The sequence below is a fragment of the Caretta caretta genome, chromosome 14, assembly GCF_965140235.1.
Source record: "Caretta caretta isolate rCarCar2 chromosome 14, rCarCar1.hap1, whole genome shotgun sequence".
Classification (NCBI taxonomy): domain Eukaryota; kingdom Metazoa; phylum Chordata; order Testudines; family Cheloniidae; genus Caretta; species Caretta caretta.
This window is the reverse complement of record NC_134219.1, coordinates 19,545,435-19,566,526: the sequence shown is the minus strand read 5'-3', so window position 1 is coordinate 19,566,526 and position 21,092 is coordinate 19,545,435. Positions and strand designations below refer to the sequence as shown.

Here is a 21,092-nt window from a genome sequence, read left to right as displayed (position 1 = left end):
GAGTGTCCTGAAGAACATGAAACAATACTGTTTCTTAAATCTGCTATTAAAAACTAGGAGATATGTACAATAGATGATCAAATGGGTATGAAATAGGCAAATACTTGCTACAAAGGCTCTGAAAACAACAAGACTGTAGTTACAAGGTTAATAAATAGAGTAAATAGTGGAAGCTGCTTAGATTTAAAGGAAGTCCTTAAGAACGCTAACTATTCATATCCCAAAATGCCAGCCCCATGAACCAGAAGAGAAATTAAAACATTGAGACAATATAATTTTAATATTCATTTAATAAGAATATTTAGTAAATACTTTGCAAACAATATAAAATATACTGCTCTTCAAAGTACCAATTCATACTATGCACCAAGGAAATACCTTCTGTATTCAATAAGTTTACCTTTCTGAAAGGTCAGATTCAGAGCCAATAGTAGAATCTTCACCTGAATACCAGGAAACCTCATTGTATGAATGCTGACTTATCTGTTAAAAGGGAAATATTCAAATTAATCACATTAGGAAAAAATCAGAAATAGAAGATTCAGGAATAATAATTTTGAATAGAAAACTTATATTTAAAAGGTAGGCCTATGTTCTTGGGATATATTACTGTATATAGAGACTGGACACCATGAAATTACAATAATTTCTTAGGCTCTCTAGTATCCCGTGCACATATTAAAAGTACATTTTTAGAAAGATCACTAAAATATGTAACAATTAATTATCAATTCTTATGGATAACTGAACCTAAAGAAAGAAATGGATAATCATACCTACCGGAGCTTTTCTTGGTCTCTACTGTCAAGATGTGAATAGGTTTGGTGGAAGTCTCCCAAGTCGACTGGCTAAATTATACTACCACCTCCATGAGCACCACACTATTTTAGACTGATGTTATAACATTTTATAAGAATCATTAAAAGTAGACACAAATGGATACAAAGTAAATGTAAGCTGAGCAAAATGAACTGCACACAGCTATACCACTAGTCAGCGCAATGTTTGCTGGATTGACTATCCAACGTTTACTCAATCTCAAAACTAGAGGACTTGACTTGAATGGAACAGAATGTGGCCCTAAATACATTGGAAATATTTTCAATATGGACTTCATTAACTAGCAGAATCACATATGCTTTAAAACTGACAGTTACCTTAAGGCAGAGGTGGGCAAACTACAGCCTGTGGGACCCTCCTGCCTGGCCCCTGAGCTCCTGGCCCAGGAGGCTTGCCCCCCGCCCCTCCCTTGCTATTCCCCCACTCCCACAGCCTCAGCTCACTGCACCACTGGTGCAATGCTCTCGGCGGGGGGCTGCGAGCTCCTGGGGCAGCGCAGCTGCAGAGCCTGGCCTGACCTGGTGCTCTGTGCTGCATGGCAGCACGGCTGTAGTGCTGCCAGCCACCGGTGCTCTAGGCAGTGCGGTAAGGGGACAGGGGGGCAGGTGGATAGAGGACAGGGGCTGGGGGTGTGGATAAGGATCGGGGCGGTCAGAGGGCGGCAAACAGGGGGGTTGAATGGGGGCAGGGGTCCCAGGAGGGCAGTCAGGAAGGAGAGGGGGGATTGGATGGGGCGGCAGGGGAAAGTCAGGGGCAGGGGTTCTGGGGGCGGTCAGGGGACAGGGAGAAGGGGTGGTTGAATGGGGCAAGGGTCCCGGGGGGGGGCAGTCAGAAATGAGAGGAGGGGTTGGATGGGGCTGATAGGAGCAGCCGGGGCGGAGGGTCCAGGGGCAGTCAGGGGACAGGGACCAGGGGGTGGTGGATGGGGTAGGAGTCCCAGGGGGGCCATTGGGGGCGAGAAGCAGGGGGAGGGTGGAATAGGGGTCGGGGGCCAGGTCATGCCTGGCTGTTTGGGGAGGCACAACCTCCCCTAACCGGCCCTCCATACAACAGAAACCCAATGTGGCCCTCACGCCAAAAAGTCTGCCCAGCCCGTCTTAAGGGATTGTAGAATCCCTCATTGGAGTGCACGCATTCAGTGTCATAATGCACACGTAAAAAGACATCAGTAGTACAGGATGGAATGTTAGTAAGTGGTGTCTGGCCATTCCATCTCTTTCACAGTTACTTTATATATTTGGTTATGACCGTCACATGTATGTTAAAAGACTATGGCTGTTAAAGAAAAAGTTTTATATTCATTTCTGTAGGTGCCCTGAACAAATATATTTAATGCGTTTGTTTACGCAAGCTTCACAATATGGAATGGATTGTGTAGACCAGCAAAATTGCTCTGTGCACCTTTAAATTGTTGCTTAAATGACTGAAGTCCTTCCCTCCCTTCCATTCCCCCCACTCTCACTTGATCTCTCCAAAACATATTTCTGAAGTCAAGAAAAAGAGGTGCAGAGAACATTTCAGTTTGTAATAAGCAATGTTAAAGGACCAACATCAGATTCAAAATGATATTTTTAGAGATACTAAGTTTCTTCATCTGTGTTACTGAGAACCACTTACATTACTAAAACTTGAAAGATTTAAAAGACCACGTTCTTTTTCACTGTTATTTATGCAATTTATTTTGTGTAGTTCACTCAGCATACCTAACCAAATAGATTAGCTAGTTTGAATTTCCAGCTCTTGCGTCATTATGTAAAGCTTCAGTGTCTGGGTTGCAAACACAGCAAGGTACTGTTTCAATTAAAACAGTTGTTTGGACTTAATCTTCCCAGTCTATTTATTCACTTTTAATAATAGTGATTTTACAACTTTTTGTTGTGTGTGCGCGTCATGTATCCTTACATTTTGTCACTGAAGTAACTGATTCTAGCGCTTTAAAATACTTAGTGTGTGTATACACACATGCCACCTCTATATGCATACATTATAAATACAGCAGCAGCTGCCACTCAGAATTGGATTTTCAAGACCAACAGCTCTGAGTGGCTTACAGCAGCAACCACTCCATGCACAGCACTGCTGGGAAGACAAGAGTTTGGATGCTCACTTCTCCTCACCCCAGAGACAGGGGAATCCAACTGAGCACACTAGATGCAGCAACACTCCCCGCAACCTGTGGTCCACACCAACAGCCACCCAGGGAGGAATTTCAAAAGACGATATTGGCTAACAGCAGCAGCTACTCCAATAGCAGCACTTCACTGTACTTGCACTCTTCTAAATCCACTCTGTCCTTCTGATGTCAATATTACACTAAAAATCCCAGAACTCAACACAACTGACTCTTCATTGTTACCTGTCTTAAATCTGTTAATCATTAATTGATTTTGCTTTGCTTCATTGCTCTGCTGCACAAAATATCCCTGTCAACCACCTGATCCTTAACTTCCTGTGAGTATAAATAAATATTTCTAAATACAGAATTGAAATACAAGGCATCTAACTCCACAAATCTATGTGGCCAATTAACCCTACTTTGGTAACCCTCATCCTGCTTTCTCTCTCAGTCTCCAACATTTTTGCGCTCACTTGTTACATATGTCTAATTGTCACAAACTAAGCTCCCTGCAGCGAGGAGAGTGGCTTTTTTATTTTGTGAAAGGTCCAGCATGCTTTCAGGAATATATAAACAATATATACATACTTGTTTATAACTGAAAAATTAATTATGTTTAATCCATTCGTTTTAAACTTTTGAAATAAGCAGCATCATTTTCATTGTCCTAACTGTTGTGCTCTGCATTGCTGCATGAGAGAGACTTAGTTTTAATTTTGAAACCAACTTTCTGACTATACAGACCAGAAGTGATAGGGCATACTGTAAGGAGGGAACACATTCAATGATTGCAGGCTCTGTAGTACCTCACATGGTTCTATTTTAATTATTTTGGCCAAATGAGAAGCAGTACTGATGTGCCTCTTGACTTAAAGGATAGCAGTGTTGATGTGTTCACTGACTCTAGACCAGGAAAGAAGTCTACTTTTGAGTATGTAACAAGTTTTAAGAGACACAACAGAGCATCTCTTGAAACACTGAGTGAAAAGATTATATACAACTGCTTCAGGTTCTTTCCAGTTTGATTGAACCACAGCTTCTTTTTGACATGAGTCATTTAAAAACTGTTACACTATTGTCTGGAAATTTTCAGCTAATAAACCAAACTCAATTTGGATTACTAGGGAAGTCAGATTTCAGTTTAAATTGGAGAAGTAATATGCATTTCTAACATAGAAAAAATATTTAATATAAAATCCAGTCTCCAGTGGTTTAAGGAAGCAACACCATCTAATAAAACAGAGCAATAAAATTAGCTACTTCTTGCTTTCAATAAATTGCAAGTACCAGACTGAAAAACAACAGTCTTGTGAGAATCCAAGAAGAGCAGGTGTCTCAACAGTCAAGTTAACTTGTTTCCCTTTTAGAACATTTGTTGTAACTAGGAGATAACAAAACCTGGCCCTTCCAGTTATTTTGGATACCAGCAAATATTTTAAAAATATTTTTACTTCATTGAAAATTTCAAAATGTAGGGGGAAAAAAATGTATCACTAACTTTTCATCACTCTGTACTGAAGAGGAGTCATCCTGCAATTGCCTCTCTTCTTTCACAGTTCTGATTCCCCTACTTTGTGGTACAGAACAGGCTGATTCTGCAGTCAGTTGGTCCTCACTGTCACATCTATATTACAGAAGGCTTGATATTAGTAAAATATTTAAGAAAGGTTAATGTTAATTTTATAATTGTTGTCTTTTAAAGTCCCATGGCTTGAAAAATTTCCTCACAACGCCTACTCAACCATTAACTCAAGCTGCTGCCTGAGGTGAGATACTCGGGTTGCCAAATGCCCTGCCAAAATCATGCATATTTTATGTCTATTGACCCATCTTCAAGCCGCCTAATGAAATACATTATCATTACCCCATCCCACGCACCAACCAACGCTCTGCTTCTCTGCTGCTGCCTCTGCTCCTCTCCTGGAAATATGGATAGCCGTTGGCCTCCCAGGTCCTGCTTTCCTCGTAGGCCCTCTGCTACTCACTCCATCCCCTTCTCTTAAAGGAGCAGCAGTTCAGAGACTATTCTGCGACCCACTCTCCCCATCTCTAGTTCTATTAAAATAGCAGTGGCTCAGAGTGCACTCTATTCCGTTGTTCCCCCACCCCAGCATATGGAAAAAACATCACTGGCTCTAACTACTCTTCTTCTTGTCTCTCCCTCACATCCTGAAAGAGAAATAGTGGCACTTGCTCCCAGCCTCTCCATCTCTAACAGAGCCAACAGCACCATGGGCTCAATTCCACCCATTCATTCAGGCAGATGTTTTACTTACATTAAACAGATTTTTTAAAGCCCTGAAGAGTAAAATACAGTATTTAAGAAGGGGACTCTGACAGGCAGACCAATGGGTTTGGTGTGGACACCTTTTAAAAGAATATGCATTCTTCTTATTAGGATACACCAGAGCATAAAATGCCATAAATCTGATATAAGACAATAAAGCAAAATTAACTTAAGAGAAGGCTAGAAGACTTGTATTCTACATCTATCTTTATGAATATCAATTGCATAAAATAAAGTAGTATCACTAACATTCCAACAATCTCTGCTGAAGAGGAGTCATCATGTAAATCTCTTTCTTCTTTTGCAGTTACAATTCTCATATCTTCAGGTAAGGAGATTACTGCTTCTTTAGGTAATTGATCATCATTGTCATAGCTACAAGAATTAAAAGGATGGTAGTTATATGCAAGCAGCACCCAAAACATGGTAGACACTGCACAGCCATGAGATCACACAGTCCACATCCCAAGACCTTACTGTCTAAAAACAGAAAGATGCAGGGTGGAGGTAAAAAAATACAACCAATCAAGCAGAGTGGTCAGAGTGATGACTACCACATGTCTAATTAGAGAAGGTGGGTGAGGTAATATCTTTTGTTGGACCAACTTCTATTGGAGAGAGAGGCAAGCTGTTGAGTCACATGAGCTCCTTTTACTTCCTCCCCTTCACCATCTGTCCCTGTTCAGCCTTCCATTCAACAAAACCCGTCCTTCTCCACCCCTCTTCTTCACAAACACTGCTGAGTGCAACCAGATCCACAGCATAAGGAGATAAAAGAAAAAAAAAGGAACTAGCCAATCATGAAATGTCTTACCTTAGATAACTGTGGTTCTTTGAGATATGTTGTCCATGTGGATTCCACTCTTGGCACACATGGACTGCATGCACGCAAGATCAGATTATTTGGCGAGCCATGTCTATTTGGGCCATGTCTGCGCCCTAGATGCCCTCATACCCCACCCAACCATAAAGGGAAGAATGGGCCCAACCATCCTCAGTTTCTTTGCCAATACCGAATTCCAGAGGAGTAGGATTTTGTGGTAACAGGGAATGAGGGTGGATCATGGAATCTATGTGGACAACCTCTTGAAGTTAGTGTAAAGTAAGTAACTTCTTTCTTGTTCGAGTGACTGAACAAGATTCCACTCTTTATGACTAACAAGCTTCTCTTTGCTTGGAGACGTGTAGGAGTCCAACTTAAACAATGACTGCAGAACAGCACTACCAAAGCAAGGATACAATCTGGACGCCTCTACCAAAGGGAAGCATCCTGTAAAAGTGTGGGTCAAGCAACACGTAGCTGCCCTAGAAGATTTCAGAAATCGACAATCTTCAAGCAGGCATTAGAGGCTGCCTAAACTCTGGTGCAATGAGCTCTTACATGGCTGGATGTAATGGACCTAATCTACCTAAATCATAACATGTCCTTATATAGTTGGAGACCCACTTAGATAATTTCTAAGAGGATATTTGACCTAATATTGCAGTCACCTTTTCAAAGGCCACTAACAGTTGAGGTATGTTTCTGATTGGTTTTGTCCTGACAATACACACAGACAGTTAACTTACTACATCGAGTGTGTGAAGTTTAGTTTCCCTGAGGGCTGAATGAGGCTTGCAAAAGAAAACTGGGAGATGAATGAATTGTTTTACATGGAATTTCTAAACAAATTTAAGCAGGAACTTGTGATGAGGCCTGAGATTTACTCTGTCCTTATAGAACACTGTATAAGGTGGACCTGCCACGAGGGCCTGAATCTCTCCAACCCTGTAAGCTGATGTAACAGCCACTAAAAAGGCAAATTTTATAGATAAATGGTAGAGGGAACAGGTTACAAAGGGCTCAAAGCAGGGAACTCACCAACCCTGCCAATATTATACTGAGGTCCCAAGAGGGATGGGGAAAAAACATGAGTAAAGCCCTGAAGGAACCTTACCACTGTATTGCTGCTAGACAGACCCTTATGATACTGACAGGAAGGCCCAGATTGTTTCAGGACTAAAAAACAAACCAATATTGCTGAGATGTTCTCAGGACAGAAAGCTGGTGCTGAGATGCTCAAAAAGCAAACCTCTCCCACTAGGTTTTTTAAGTTAGTCTAGCTGAGGCTTTTCAGCTTTGGAGCATAATGTTCTGAACTTCAGCTGAATAGCTTCTTTTGGTGGGTTTCTACGAGCCAGCATCCAGGATGCTGCAGGAATTTGGATCCAGATGCAGGGTTTGACCACTGGTCTGCAAAATTAAGGAAGATAGGGCTGCCCTTAAGTATTTAATTAAAAAGGTTTTTTTGTGCCAATTACAAAAGACTAACACTAACTATATAATAATTAACTATCCTAAAGACACACACACTATACTAGTGAAGTGTGCAGAGAAGCAAGGAAACTGCAGCGGTTCAGTCTTTTGTGACATGGGCGGTAAGAAGGAACTGAGAGCTAGTTGGACTCACGCTGCCCTTTATGTCCTCAGTGAGGGGGCATAAGGATATCTAGTGAGTTGGTACAGCCTCAGTAGACACTGCTGGCCAAAAGAATATGATATTGTGTACCTGGGACATATGCACAGCACGAATGGAATCCATGTGGACAATCACTCAAAGAAGAATCCCAATATTCAACATAGCACAAGGTTAACCGTTGAGTACAGCAAGAACGAGTGTTTATTAGTGATCTGGAAAAAAGGCAGCGAGTAATGACATGGCTGAATTTACAGATGACACAACATTACTTGAGTTAGTGAAGACTAAAGACTATTAGGACCTTCAAAGAGACCTAATCAAGTTAGTTGAATGGGCAACACAATGGCAGATGGAATTCAGTGTTGCCAAATGCAAAATAATGCCCATTAGAATGAATAATTTAGAACTCAGTGTATTTAAACTTATCTGCCAGCTCAAGAAAAAAAACCTGTGCATCAGTATGGACACCTCAATGGAGACCTGTTGCTCAGCAGCAGTCAGAAAAGGACAATTGTTAGGATGCATAAGGAATAAGATGGAGAATAACTAAAACTATATATAGCTATTAACTAATGGTACAGTCTTACCTAGAATACTCTGTTTAGTTCTGGTCACCCCATCTCAAAAAGATGTAGTAGAAATAAAGAGGGGATTCAGAGATGGACAATAAGAATTATTACAGCCATGGACTATCTTCATAAAAGGACACTAAAAAAAATTCACACCTTAGAGAGGGGGTAAATAAGGAAGAGATGTAGTAAAGGTGTACAAACTAATGACCGGTTCTGAGAAAGTAGATCAGTCACTGCTACTCACCCTCTCATTTTACAAAAACAAGGGATCACTCACTGAAACTGAAAGGTGACAAATACAGAATTGATGAAAATTTAACACAACACTATTTGCCTATCAAACTTGCTAACAAAAGATATAATTGAGGCCAGAAATATAACAAGATTCAAAAAGAGAATTGAACATACATATAACAAAAATATCGAGATGTTGAAGAAAAAATTTAAAAATAAAATCAAGAGTTTTGGAAAGCTTCAGGGCATAAATCAATCTCTGGGGAGTTAAGACGACAATCTACCTGGAGTAAGACTATTCCATAATTGGGACTGCAGGGTTTTTTGGAACCTTCCTCTAAAGTAGCTGATACTGATGACTACTAAACAATAGAGACAGCTGGTCTCCTCCAGTATGGTAATTCCCACATTCTGAAATGGTACTATGATGGAGTTGGATTTTGAGGGGAACAGGACATCAAAGGCAAATCCCTCCTGGAGTCTCCTGCCACTATCCTGGGAACCTTCTACCACTTCTATCTAATACGCAAAATAATAATTATAATAAAAAAAAAAAGGTGATTAGTTTCATATTCATGCAGGTGAGGTACTATTTTACTTACAGATCCAGCAAAAATCCTGCAAGGTCTGTGTCACTTTTGAAATCCAGTTTTTCCCTTAAGGTCAGCCATCGGCCAATTTGATTCCCCAAGTATATCCTTGTGTACGCCACCCTTTTATCAATAATTTCTCTCCTGGTTTTCTTTTCTGAAGACGGTAATTTTGTTGGTCTTGCGCATCTTTTTCTCGGCATTGTTGGCTTTTAAATATTAAAGAGAAAGAATGTCAGCAAAAGCAACCGTCATAATTAGTGCTTACGTAGTGCTTCACATGTTCAAAACAAAGACCTTAACTAATCACTTCACAAATTCTTTGCGATATTCAATTTGAACTCCCGACCAAAAGCTCCAAATTAAGTGTTTAGCATTAATACTTTGAACAGTTAGATTTTTACAATTCTGCTTTAGCAACACACTGTCTTGCTCTTCATGAACATGAATCAAGCTCATCAATTTATTTCATATTTAAATATAAAGGATGATTTTACAAACAGTAGCAGACCCTATGCCAATGCTGCTAGAGCTAGGCAAAGATTTGGTAACTGTTCACAGAAAAGTTTATACAAACATTTTCAACCTACTGATTGTTGCCCAAAGTGTTTGGTAATAAAAAAAATTCAAATAATAATATAAAAATACAATACGTAATTGAAGATTGATGTCACACATTACTGATTCCAACTGACAATTTGTTTATGGACATTCCAATTACTTGTTTTGTTCAAGAGTATTAATATGAACAAAATCCTGTTTTGAGAATGTTTGCAAACAAAATAAATAGATACACAGACATAGAATCACAGAACTGGAAGGGACCTTGAGAGGTCATCTAGTCCAGACCCCTGCACTCATGGCAGGACTAAATATTATCTAAAACATTCCTGACAGGTGTTTGTCTAACCTGCTCTTAAAAATCTCCAATGATGGAGATTCCACAACCTCCCTAGGCAATTTATTGCTTAACCACCCTGACAGTTAGGAAGTTTTTCCTAATGTCCAACCTAAACCTCCCGTGCTTCAATTTAAGCCCATTGCTTCTTGACTTATCCTCAGAGGTTAAGAACAACAATTTTTCTCCCTCCTCCTTGTAACAACCTTTTATGTACTTGAAAACTTAAGTCCCCTCTCAGTCTTCTCTTCTCTGGACTAAACAAACCTGATTTTTTCAATCTTCCCTCATAGGTCATGTTTTCTAGACCTTTAATCATTTTTGTTGCTCTTTTCTGGACTTTCCTGAAATGTGGTGCCCTAATCAGTGCGGAGTACAGCGGAAGAATTACTTCTCGTGTCTTGCTTACAACACTCCTGCTAATACATCCCAGAATGACATTCGCTTTTTTTGCAACAGTGTTACACTGTTGACTCACATTTAGCTTGTGGACCACTATGACCACGAGATCCCTTTGCGCACTACTCCTTCCTAAGCAGTCATATCCCATTTTTGATGTGTGCAACTGATTGTTCCTTCCTATGTGGAGTACTTTACATTTATCCTTATTGAATTTCATCAGACCATTTCTTCAGTTTGTCCAGATATTTTGAATTTTAATCCTATCCTCCAAAGCACTTGTAACCCCTCCCAGCTTGGCATCATCCACAAACTTTATAAGTGTACTCTATGCCATTTTCTAAATCATTGATGAAGATATTGAACAGAACCGGACCCAGAACTGATCCCTGCAGGACACCACTCATTATGCCCTTCCAGCAGGACTGAACCACTGATAACTATTCTCTGGGAAGTTTTCCAACCAGTTATGCACCCACCTTATAGTAGCTCCATCTAGGTTACATTTCCCTAGTTTGTTTGAGAGACAGTCATGTGAGGCAGTATCAAAAGCTTTAGTAAAGTCAAGATATACCACTACCACTCCCCCCATCCACAAGGCTTGTTACCCTGTCAAAAAAAGCTATCAGGTTGGTTTGACATGATTTGTTCTTGACAAATCCATGCTGATTGTTGCTTATCACCTTATTATCTTCTAGATGTTTGCAAATTGATTTCTTAATTATTTGCTCCATTATCTTTCCAGATACAGAAGTTAATCTGACTAGTCTGTAATTCCCCAGTTTGTACTTATTTCCCTTTGTATAGATTGGTACTATTTGCTATTTTCCAGTCTTCTGGAATCTCTCCCATCTTCCATGACTTTTCAAAGATAATCGCTAATGCCTCAGATATCTCCTCAGTCAGCTCTTTGTGTATTCTAGAATGCATTTCATCAGGCCCTGGTGACTAGAAGACATCTAACTTGTCTACGTAATTTTTACTTGTTCTTTCCCTATTTTAGCCTCTGATCCTACCTCATTTTCACTGGCAATCAATCACCACTAACCTTCTTGATGAAAACCGAAACAAAGAAGTCGTTAAGCACCTCTGCCATTTCCACATTTTCTGTTATTGTTTTCCCCCCCTCATTGAGTAATGGGCCTACCCTATCCTTGATCTTCCTCTTGTTTTAAATGTATTTATAGAATGTCTTCTTGTTACCCTTTATGTCGCTAGCTAGTTTGATCTTGTTTTGTGCCTTGGCCTTTCTAATTTTGTCTCTACATACTTGTGTTACTCATTGATATTCATCCTTTGTAATTTGATCTAGTTTCCACTTTTTGTATGACTCTTCTTTGATTTTTAGATCATTGAAGATCTCCTGGGTAAGCCAGGGTGGTCTCCTGCCATACTTCCTACCTTTCCTGTGCAGTGGGATAGTTTGCTCTTGTGCCCTTAATAATGTCTCTCTGAAAAACTGCCAAATGTCTTCAGTTGCTTTTTCCCTTAGACTTGCTTCCCCTGAGTTTGCTGAAGTCTGCCTTTTTGAAATCCACTCTTTATTTTGCAAAAAGAAAAGGAGTACTTGTGGCACCTTAGAGACTAACCAATTTATCTGAGCATAAACTTTCGTGAGCTACAGCTCACTTCATCGGATGCATACTGTGGAAAGTGTAGAAGATCTTTTTATATACACACAAAGCATGAAAAAATACCTCCTCCCACCCCACTCTCCTGCTGGTAATAGCTTATCTAAAGTGATCACTCTCCTTACAATGTGTATGATAATCAAGTTGGGCCATTTACAGCACAAATCCAGGGTTTAACAAGAATGTCTGGTGGGGGAGGAGGGAGGAAAAAACAAGGGGAAATAGGTTACCTTGCATAATGACTTAGCCACTCCCAGTCTCTATTCAAGCCTAAGTTAATTGTATCCAATTTGCAAATGAATTCCAATTCAACAGTTTCTCGCTGGAGTCTGGATTCAAAGGTTTTTTTGTTGTAATATAGCAACTTTCATGTCTGTAATCGCGTGACCCGAGAGATTGAAGTGTTCTCCGACTGGTTTATGAATGTTATAATTCTTGACATCTGATTTGTGTCCATTTATTCTTTTACGTAGAGACTGTCCAGTTTTGACCAATGTACATGGCAGAGGGGCATTGCTGGCACATGATGGCATATATCACATTGGTGGATGTGCAGGTGAACGAGCCTCTGACAGTGTGGTTGATGTTATTAGGCCCTGTGATGGTGTCCCCTGAATAGATATGTGGGCACAGTTGGCAACGGGCTTTGTTGCAAGGATAGGTTCCTGGATTAGTGGTTCTGTTGTGTGGTATGTGGTTGCTGGTGAGTATTTGCTTCAGGTTGGGGGGCTGTCTGTAGGCAAGGACTGGCCTGTCTCCCAAGATCTGTGAGAGTGTTGGGTCATCCTTCAGGATAGGTTGTAGATCCTTAGTAATGCGTTGGAGGGGTTTTAGTTGGGGGCTGAAGGTGACCGCTAGTGGCGTTCTGTTATTTTCTTTGTTAGGCCTGTCCTGTAGTAGGTAACTTCTGGGAACTCTTCTGGCTCTATCAATCTGTTTCTTCACTTCCGCAGGTGGGTATTGTAGTTGTAAGAATGCTTGACAGAGATCTTGTAGGTGTTTGTCTCTGTCTGAGGGGTTGGAGCAAATGCGGTTGTATCGCAGAGCTTGGCTGTAGACGATGGATCGTGTGGTGTGGTCAGGGTGAAAGCTGGAGGCATGTAGGTAGGAATAGCAGTCAGTAGGTTTCTGGTATAGGGTAGTGTTTATGTGACCATCGTTTATTAGCACTGTAGTGTCCAGGAAGTGGATCTCTTGTGTGGACTGGACCAGGCTCAGGTTGATGGTGGGATGGAAATTGTTGAAATCATGGTGGAACTCAAGGGCTTCTTTTCCATGGGTCCAGATGATGATGTCATCAATATAGCGCAAGTAGAGTAGGGGCGTTAGGGGATGAGAGCTGTTGGCATATGCCATCATGTGCCAGCAATGCCCCTCTGCCATGTACATTGGTCAAAACTGGACAGTCTCTACGTAAAAGAATAAATGGACACAAATCAGATGTCAAGAATTATAACATTCATAAACCAGTCGGAGAACACTCCAATCTCTCTGGTCACGCGATTACAGACATGAAAGTTGCTATATTACAACAAAAAAACCTTCGAATCCAGACTCCAGCGAGAAACTGTTGAATTGGAATTCATTTGCAAATTGGATACAATTAACTTAGGCTTGAATAGAGACTGGGAGTGGCTAAGTCATTATGCAAGGTAACCTATTTCCCCTTGTTTTTTCCTCCCCCCCCACCAGACATTCTTGTTAAACCCTGGATTTGTGCTGTAAATGGCCCAACTTGATTATCATACACATTGTAAGGAGAGTGATCACTTTAGATAAGCTATTACCAGCAGGAGAGTGGGGTGGGAGGAGGTATTTTTTCATGCTTTGTGTGTATATAAAAGATCTTCTACACTTTCCACAGTATGCATCCGATGAAGTGAGCTGTAGCTCACGAAAGCTTATGCTCAAATAAATTGGTTAGTCTCTAAGGTGCCACAAGTACTCCTTTTCTTTTTGCGAATACAGACGAACACGGCTGTTATTCTGAAACCACTCTTTATTTTGCTGTTCTTCCTCTGACCATTCCTTAGAATCATAAGCTCTACTGTTTCATGATCACTTTCACCCAAGCTGCCTTCCACTTTCAAATTCTCAACCAGTTCCTCCCTATTTGTCAAAACCAAATCTAAAACAGCCTCTCCCCAGTAGCTTTCTCCACCTTCTGAAATAAAAAACTGTCTCCAGTACATTCCAAGAACTTGTTGGATAATCTGTGCCCTGCTGTGCTATTTTCCCAACAGACATACTGAACGTTGGTAAATAATTTAATTCACTGATCCATTTGTGAATAATCTTGATCTGCATTAACCCAATTTGTACATTTGTACTCTCATATAGTCACATATACCAAGTATCCCTTAATATTGCAAAACTACGAATGGGTTTCCACAGGTAACGGAAATACAACCATCAATATCAGGATTTGTCTTCATTCCCCCCAAAAACTTGTGTTTTTAATCTCAAGGTAACTAAGGTACATGAGCGACACCGAGGTGAAGACACAGGGAGGACAAGGCACTTCAGATTTATCGGAGGTAAATTCACAGAAATCAGCACCAGACAGAGCTGATCTCAGCAAATTAACCTCACATTAAAACTGATGTACCACGATGTCTTCACTGTGTTTTTACCTTGGGATAGCTCAAGCATGCTAGTTACCGGGAGATAAAAAAATTCCAAGGTTTTTTAACAGCAAAGACAAGCCCTGCCGCCCACTGTGTTCCACTTTTCTGTTCGTCCTGCCACAGCATCCAGGTACCGTGACAAAAACATTATTACTAGCTCTGCTGCCTACATCACCCCTCACCTCACGAGAAGCAAGGGACATTTGTAACAGGAACCTGGGAGGTGCAAGAGAGGCACGCAGCCCGAGGGTGGGGAGAGCAGAGAACCCCTACCCCATAACCGAGCACAGACTCCAGACCCTGTTCTTCACCCTGGTGCGGCTGTCCCCGCATCCAGCCCCGCCAGCACTCCTCCCCGGCTTCTCCCACAGACTCACAGCTCCTCACCCCCACAGCCTGACTCTCAACCGCCCGACGCCCCTCCCCGCGCGGTAGCTCCCCCACCTCGGAACACCTCCCCCTTCCCATGACTTTAATCCCCACCCGAACCCCACGCCCCGCTCTGTCTCTCACCTCCTGCCGGAGTTTCCGGCCCCGGCCGCAGCAAACACGCACGGGACCAACGAAGAGACACCGATGCGCTGGCGGGGGGGGGTTGTCGCCCCGACACTACCACAGAGACACACGGGCCACGTGACACCGCGAGACTGGCGCTGACGGATGACGTCACGGCAGGGCCAGGGCGCAAGGAGAAACCCAACGCTTCGCCCAGCTGCTTCCCCAGCATCGAGCGAGGACTCCAGACTCCGCCCCATGGGACGCCAGGCTCCGCCCCCATCCGTTTGCCACGCCCCTTGCGGGGCAGGACTGGAGGCGCACCGGTCACCTGCAGGTCGATTTACGCCCCGAGCCTCGGGCTAGACGCCGGGCTTTTCCCTCAGTAGCTTCCCCGGGCTGATGAGTGTTTTCTCAAGCACTTCCCCCCCAGACAAGGGGCACCAGGAGCCCGCAGCTGCTGCTGCCTCCCCGCGCCCCAAGCGGGGTGCGCGAATCCCCCTTCAGCAGCTGCCATCCCCTCTCCAGTGGGTCCTTGGAGCTTCCCCACCCCCACGAGACGCCTCTCCCGTCAGCTTCCAGCAGCTGAAACAGGGCAGAGGACGGACAGAAGAGCCTGCAAAAGGCTGCAGATCTCCGATGCAGGGCCCCGGGCCGTCTGCAGTTCCTTTGCTGTGCAAACGCCATACGTGGCGACAGAAGGGTGCTGCGCGATCCTGGCTTTCCTCTCAAATGTTTACTGGTGCCGTGTTTCCAACATGAATGAGCAGTTTGTTACCAATGACGGTTTTTTACTGTTTTTCCAAGAACTGCAGGCCCTGGACCTCATAATCGGAGTATTCATTAAAAAGAAACATTCTCGCCTTAAAAGGTTCCACAGAGTAACGCCTGAAAATTTGACCCAAGAGTAAACTATTTGCTCAGAAATGAAAATGAAATTTAAAAAAAACACCCATTTTTCTCATGATTCAAAATTCATAATTTTAAGCAATTATCATGATTGGGATGGGGGCCCAGAAAATGATCTCTAAATTACTTAGAATGAAAATACTTCTGTTTACACAAAAAACATTTAACATGAGAAATGCTCACAAAACAGCGTGCCACCCTGCTCACTCAGCAACAAAATTTAAAAAATTGTTCTCAAACAACATCGATGCCAAAATGAAAAAAATACATAAAATGAAGTGTTGACTGAAGACCATTACGAGTTAGTCTGAACATTTCTTTCTGTCAGAACATGATGCACTATTTCACCGCAGGAAAGCAAGGGAGGCGTGGGAACACAATGGACATGCATGATGACCAGAGTGAACTCCTTCGCATGGTTTCACAAAATGCCCCTCAGGGATGAGAGGAAGGATGTCTTGGTATGCAAATGAGAGCAAGGCATCTTAGAAGTCAGAGTTCCAAGAACTTTCCGGACTCCAGTCCTCTGCGCCTGACAGAGGTGAAAAGGCATCTCATAGATTAATTACCTCAATTAATTACCTGTGAATCAGGGCTGGGTGGCGTCTGCGGCAGCGGATCCTTTTGTCTCTGCGAGCCGGCTTGGGAGGCAGCCGGGTGTGGGGTATGCGGTGCCTGCCCAGCGCAAGGCGCAGGAGATGCCATTGCGCAAAGGAGGCCCCTCGGGTCCCTCCCAGGAGAGGCGAGGGGCAAAGCGGGGAGCACCGCAACAGGGTGCCTGCCCACCCAGCGGGACCTCCCCGGCTGCCGAGGGCCCTGCAAGCAGCACCAGCGAGGCGGGAAAAGAAAATATGGAACGCTTCACGAATTTGCGTGTCATCCTTGCGCAGGGGCCATGCTAATCTTCTCTGTATCGTTCCAATTTTAGTATATGTGCTGCCGAAGCAAGCACAGGGTGGGGTTTGGGTCCTAAGCTATAAATACCTCACAGAAGATAGAGGCTTCCCAGTTAGGGCGAGAGAGGCAGGCCCGGGAACTCCAGGGAGACACATGTGGAGCAGAGCCCTTGATTTTCTCCGTGTGTCCTTGTTCCTCCAACTGGGTATGGTTTGCCCCTGCCCAGTGGGGCAACACAAAACGCCCCTATGGGAGGAGAGGACGGAGGTCTTGGTATGCGAATGAGAGCAAGGCATGCTGGGAGTCAGAGTCTCCTGTTTCAGAGGAACAGCCGTGTAAGTCTGTATTCGCAAAAAGAAAAGGAGTACTTGTGGCACCTTAGAGACTAACCAATTTATTTGAGCATGAGCTTTCGTGAGCTACAGCTCACTTCATCAGATGTTTACCGTGGAAACTGCAGCAGACTTTATATACACACAGAGAATATGAAACAATACCTCCTCCCACCCCACTGTCCTGCTGGTAATAGCTTATCTAAAGTGATCAACAGGTGGGCCATTTCCAGCACAAATCCAGGTTTTCTCACCCTCCACCCCCCCACACAAATTCACTCTCCTGCTGGTGCTAGCCCATCCAAAGTGACAACTCTTTACATAATCAAGTCGGGCTATTTCCTGCATAGATCCAGGTTTTCTCACATCCCCCCCCACCCCCATACACACACAAACTCACTCTCCTGCTGGTAATAGCTCATCTAAACTGACCACTCTCCAAGTTTAAATCCAAGTTAAACCAGAACATCGGGGGGGGGGGGGGGTAGGAAAAAACAAGAGGAAACAGGCTACCTTGCATAATGACTTAGCCACTCCCAGTCTCTATTTAAGCCTAAATTAATAGTATCCAATTTGCAAATGAATTCCAATTCAGCAGTTTCTCGCTGGAGTCTGGATTTGAAGTTTTTTTGTTTTAAGATAGCGACCTTCATGTCTGTGATTGCGTGACCAGAGAGATTGAGTGCAGTCCTCTGTGGCTGGCAGAGGTGAAGAGCCAAGTAGGGAGAGGGCGGGAGGAGAAGCGGGCCAAGTGTGTGTGAGGGCTCCTGGCCAGTGTGTGTCCGGCTAGATCTTGCCGAGGGCAGGCGGGCGGGCCGTGAGACGCCAGGTGCGGTGTTCTGGGCCTGGTGGAGGTGAAAGGCGAAGCAGTGAGCCCCCAGGAGAAGAGAGCTAGGTGCTGTGTGAGGGCTCCTGGCCAGTTTGCCTCCTGCTAGATCTTGCTGAAGGCAGGCTGGGCACGCAAGATGCCAGGCACCGAGGAGGGATCTTTAGGGAGGTATAGGGCCAAAGGCGAGCCCTTCAGAGAAGGCATAGGCTCGGTAAGTGGGGTCTGAGTGGTGCTGCATTACCCCCAAATTTTCTGTGGGGGCTGGGTGTTGTAGCTGTGCCCAGCTGCATACGTGGGGTCCTGGCTGCTGGCCCCATGCCCGGAGGTCCTAACTACTGGCCCCAGGCTGGGATTTCCTGCTGCCATTCACAGAGACGGGGATCTTCTCCTGGCCCCGTTTCTGTCCCCAGCCGTGGCCACAGCCTGAGCTCCCTTACCCCGTCCGTGTCCTCTGCCTCCTGGAGAAACAGCCCTAGTCCTGGCCTTTGCGGGGGCAGGGTGTGGGGTGGGAGCATGAGGTAAAAAATTTGGGGATAGTTTTGCTCACTTTCAGCATCCTCACTATCAAAAGCATTCCGGCGCCAATGTGGCTTTCCTTTCCCATCCTTCAGCTCTTCCTCGATGTGGGAGTCCAGGTACTTCCCACCTCTAGGTAGTAGGAGAAGTGAGGGTGGCAACGGGCTCCCTGCGGAAGGATATCCTCCTCTGCTTCTTCTTCTTCCCCCTCTTTGTCTGTCGTTGGCCAGTCCTGAAAAGGGTCCTTGCCAGGCAGGGCTGGGTCCTGTATGCTTATCGGATGTGGTAGCGGGTCACCTGAAATTTCTCAAAGTCAATAGCTTACAGGCCTATGATCTGAGTCCCTTAATCCAAGGGTTTTAATCTTAATGATGGTCAGACCAGGGTTGAATGGCCCATTATTAATTATTATTATTTAGTCTTGCATTAAAATAAATATTTCTGAAATATATATTGTTAATCATCCTCTTCATTTTTTAATTCGTCTCTGATTGTTATCCTTGTTACAATAAGATCTGGTAGGTAGTTAGTGGGGTTTTTTTATATTTGTCCATCTCCTAACGTAATGAGGCCTCCATCCCCGGGATGGGCCTCTTTTTCCTCCTTTGATAATTGTGATGATTCGTAGATTTCCATGCCAGAAGGGACCTTTGTGATCTGAGCTTATGGTCTGAGCTTGTGGTCATAGAACTTCCGCAAAATAATTCCTAGCACATATTTTCCAAAAACAATCTAATCTTGATTTCATAATTGACTGTGATGAAGAATCCACCATGACTCTTGGTAAATTGTTTGACTCCTGAATTACTCTCACTGTTAAAAATGGATGCCTTATTTCCAGTATGAATTTATTTATCTTCAACTTGCAACACTTGGTTCATGTTATAGCTTTCTCTGCTAGATTCAAAATCCAATTATCAAATATTTCCCCCCATGTAGCTTGTTATTAGCTGGGTACAACATTATTATGGGTTGGGTTAAAATTCACTGTAGTTGGTAAATAAAGAAGAAAGCTTAGGAGTTTACTCTCTGAGCACATTTTGATCCTGGGAAAAACTAATTTGAGAGTTTTTGGGTCTGTTGTCTAAAGAGGCTTGGGGCTAGGGTGACCAGATGTCCCAATAAAATCAGGACTGTCCCGATATTTAGCTGTTTTTCCCGCATCCCAACTGATGTACGATCGGGGCGCCATTTGTCCTGATATTTGGTGCGGGGCTGGACTGCTCACCCGAGCTGGCAGGCTCCCTATCTGGCTCCACGCAGCTCCCGGGAAGCGGCTGGCAGGACCCTGCAGCCTCCCCTTGCCCCCAGTTCCCCTCCAACAAGCCCCCCCATTGCCTAGCACCCCAAAATACACAAATCTCCCCCACTTCCCAGCACCCTCCACCTCCTCACAGCCTAGCACCCCCCCACAGACCTCCCAAACACTCTCTCCCACTCCCTGCTCCGTCCCCGGGGCCACACTCCCAGCCCTGCTGAGAGGTGAGGTGATTGTTAGCTGGACTGAGCCAGCAGCGGGGCGGGGGGCTGGAGCCAGGGCCCTGCGCCCCTGCCCCGTGGCTTCTGCTGGGGGCTGGAGCTGGGGCCATGAGCCCCTGCCCCATGGATTGCGGCAGGGGGCTGCAGCAGGGGTGGTACAACCCTCTCGAAGCTTCCTAGGGCTGTGCGCCCCCCTCCCCTGGCTCCGGTTGGGGCTGTGCGCCCCAAAATGCATCCTGATATTTTACTCTTGCGATCTGGTCACTCTACTTGGGGCTGTGAGCTTAAAAAAAATGCTCTTTTTTTTCTTGATTCCTTCTGCTTCGGAGACACAGGACTTTGTATGTTCTTTGTAAATAAACAAAACTTCAACATAGAAAATACCAGATTTAATCTATTTTTACCTGTCAGTGGAACATCCTCAAGGCCCTGAAATTTGGCTATCTGCTTGAGTGAAAAGGGGCAACATAGGTATTTGTAAACTCTGATCAGGACACCTCAAAATAATTATTTAATGATTCATTTCTGTATAGGGGACTGGGACCACCACAGACTTCTGTTAGATACTTTCATGGGCCCATAGAGGGGAGTGCTAGGGAGCCAACATTTTCACCTTTGGACCTAAGGAGCACAGAACTGCATTGTGCTTTCCTCCACCCTTTGCTTGGGGGAGGAAAATATTGTCCCAGTGTTTATTGCTGCAAAAAATAGATTTGAAAGAGTGTAATTTGTCATTGTTCCCTTATAACTGGGGAAAGAGGGAAATCTCCAGGCTTATTGCCATTCTGGGTAAACTGTGAGGCAGGTAAACTCACCTGATAGACATGGCCATCACATTATGGCATTTCAGAGGGAGACATTTGAAGCTCAAACTTTACTGGGTAAAGGAATGTTTGTATCCCAAGCATTGCACAGGACATTTTGGGGGAGCATATTTGTGTGGGGAGGGCGGGTGGGAGCATGCTGCTGAGCTGAAAATATA

The 21,092-nt window shown here is 43.9% G+C and overlaps 1 protein-coding gene and 1 non-coding gene across 4 annotated transcripts; both read right to left on the bottom strand.

Moving 5' to 3' along the window:
* Positions 1-272: 272 nt before the first annotated feature.
* Positions 273-17,160, bottom strand: LOC125620976 (uncharacterized). 3 transcript variants are annotated; one of them, XM_075119351.1, is made up of 5 exons: positions 16,640-17,160; positions 9,111-9,307; positions 5,493-5,618; positions 4,455-4,580; positions 273-483 (listed from the first exon to the last, which is right to left on the bottom strand). In XM_075119351.1, exons 1-5 carry the CDS (start codon positions 16,760-16,762, stop codon positions 480-482), a joined length of 576 nt encoding a protein of 191 aa, XP_074975452.1. In that variant the 5' UTR covers positions 16,763-17,160; the 3' UTR covers positions 273-479. The 3 variants fall into 3 exon arrangements, with proteins under 3 accessions (XP_074975452.1, XP_074975453.1, XP_074975454.1); XM_075119352.1 differs by lacking the exon at positions 16,640-17,160 and adding an exon at positions 15,167-15,323; XM_075119353.1 differs by lacking the exon at positions 16,640-17,160 and adding an exon at positions 12,257-12,349.
* Positions 16,903-17,009, bottom strand: LOC125621916 (U6 spliceosomal RNA). Its single transcript, XR_007352626.1, has one exon. It is a non-coding gene; the product is annotated as a U6 spliceosomal RNA (small nuclear RNA).
* Positions 17,161-21,092: the final 3,932 nt, after the last annotated feature.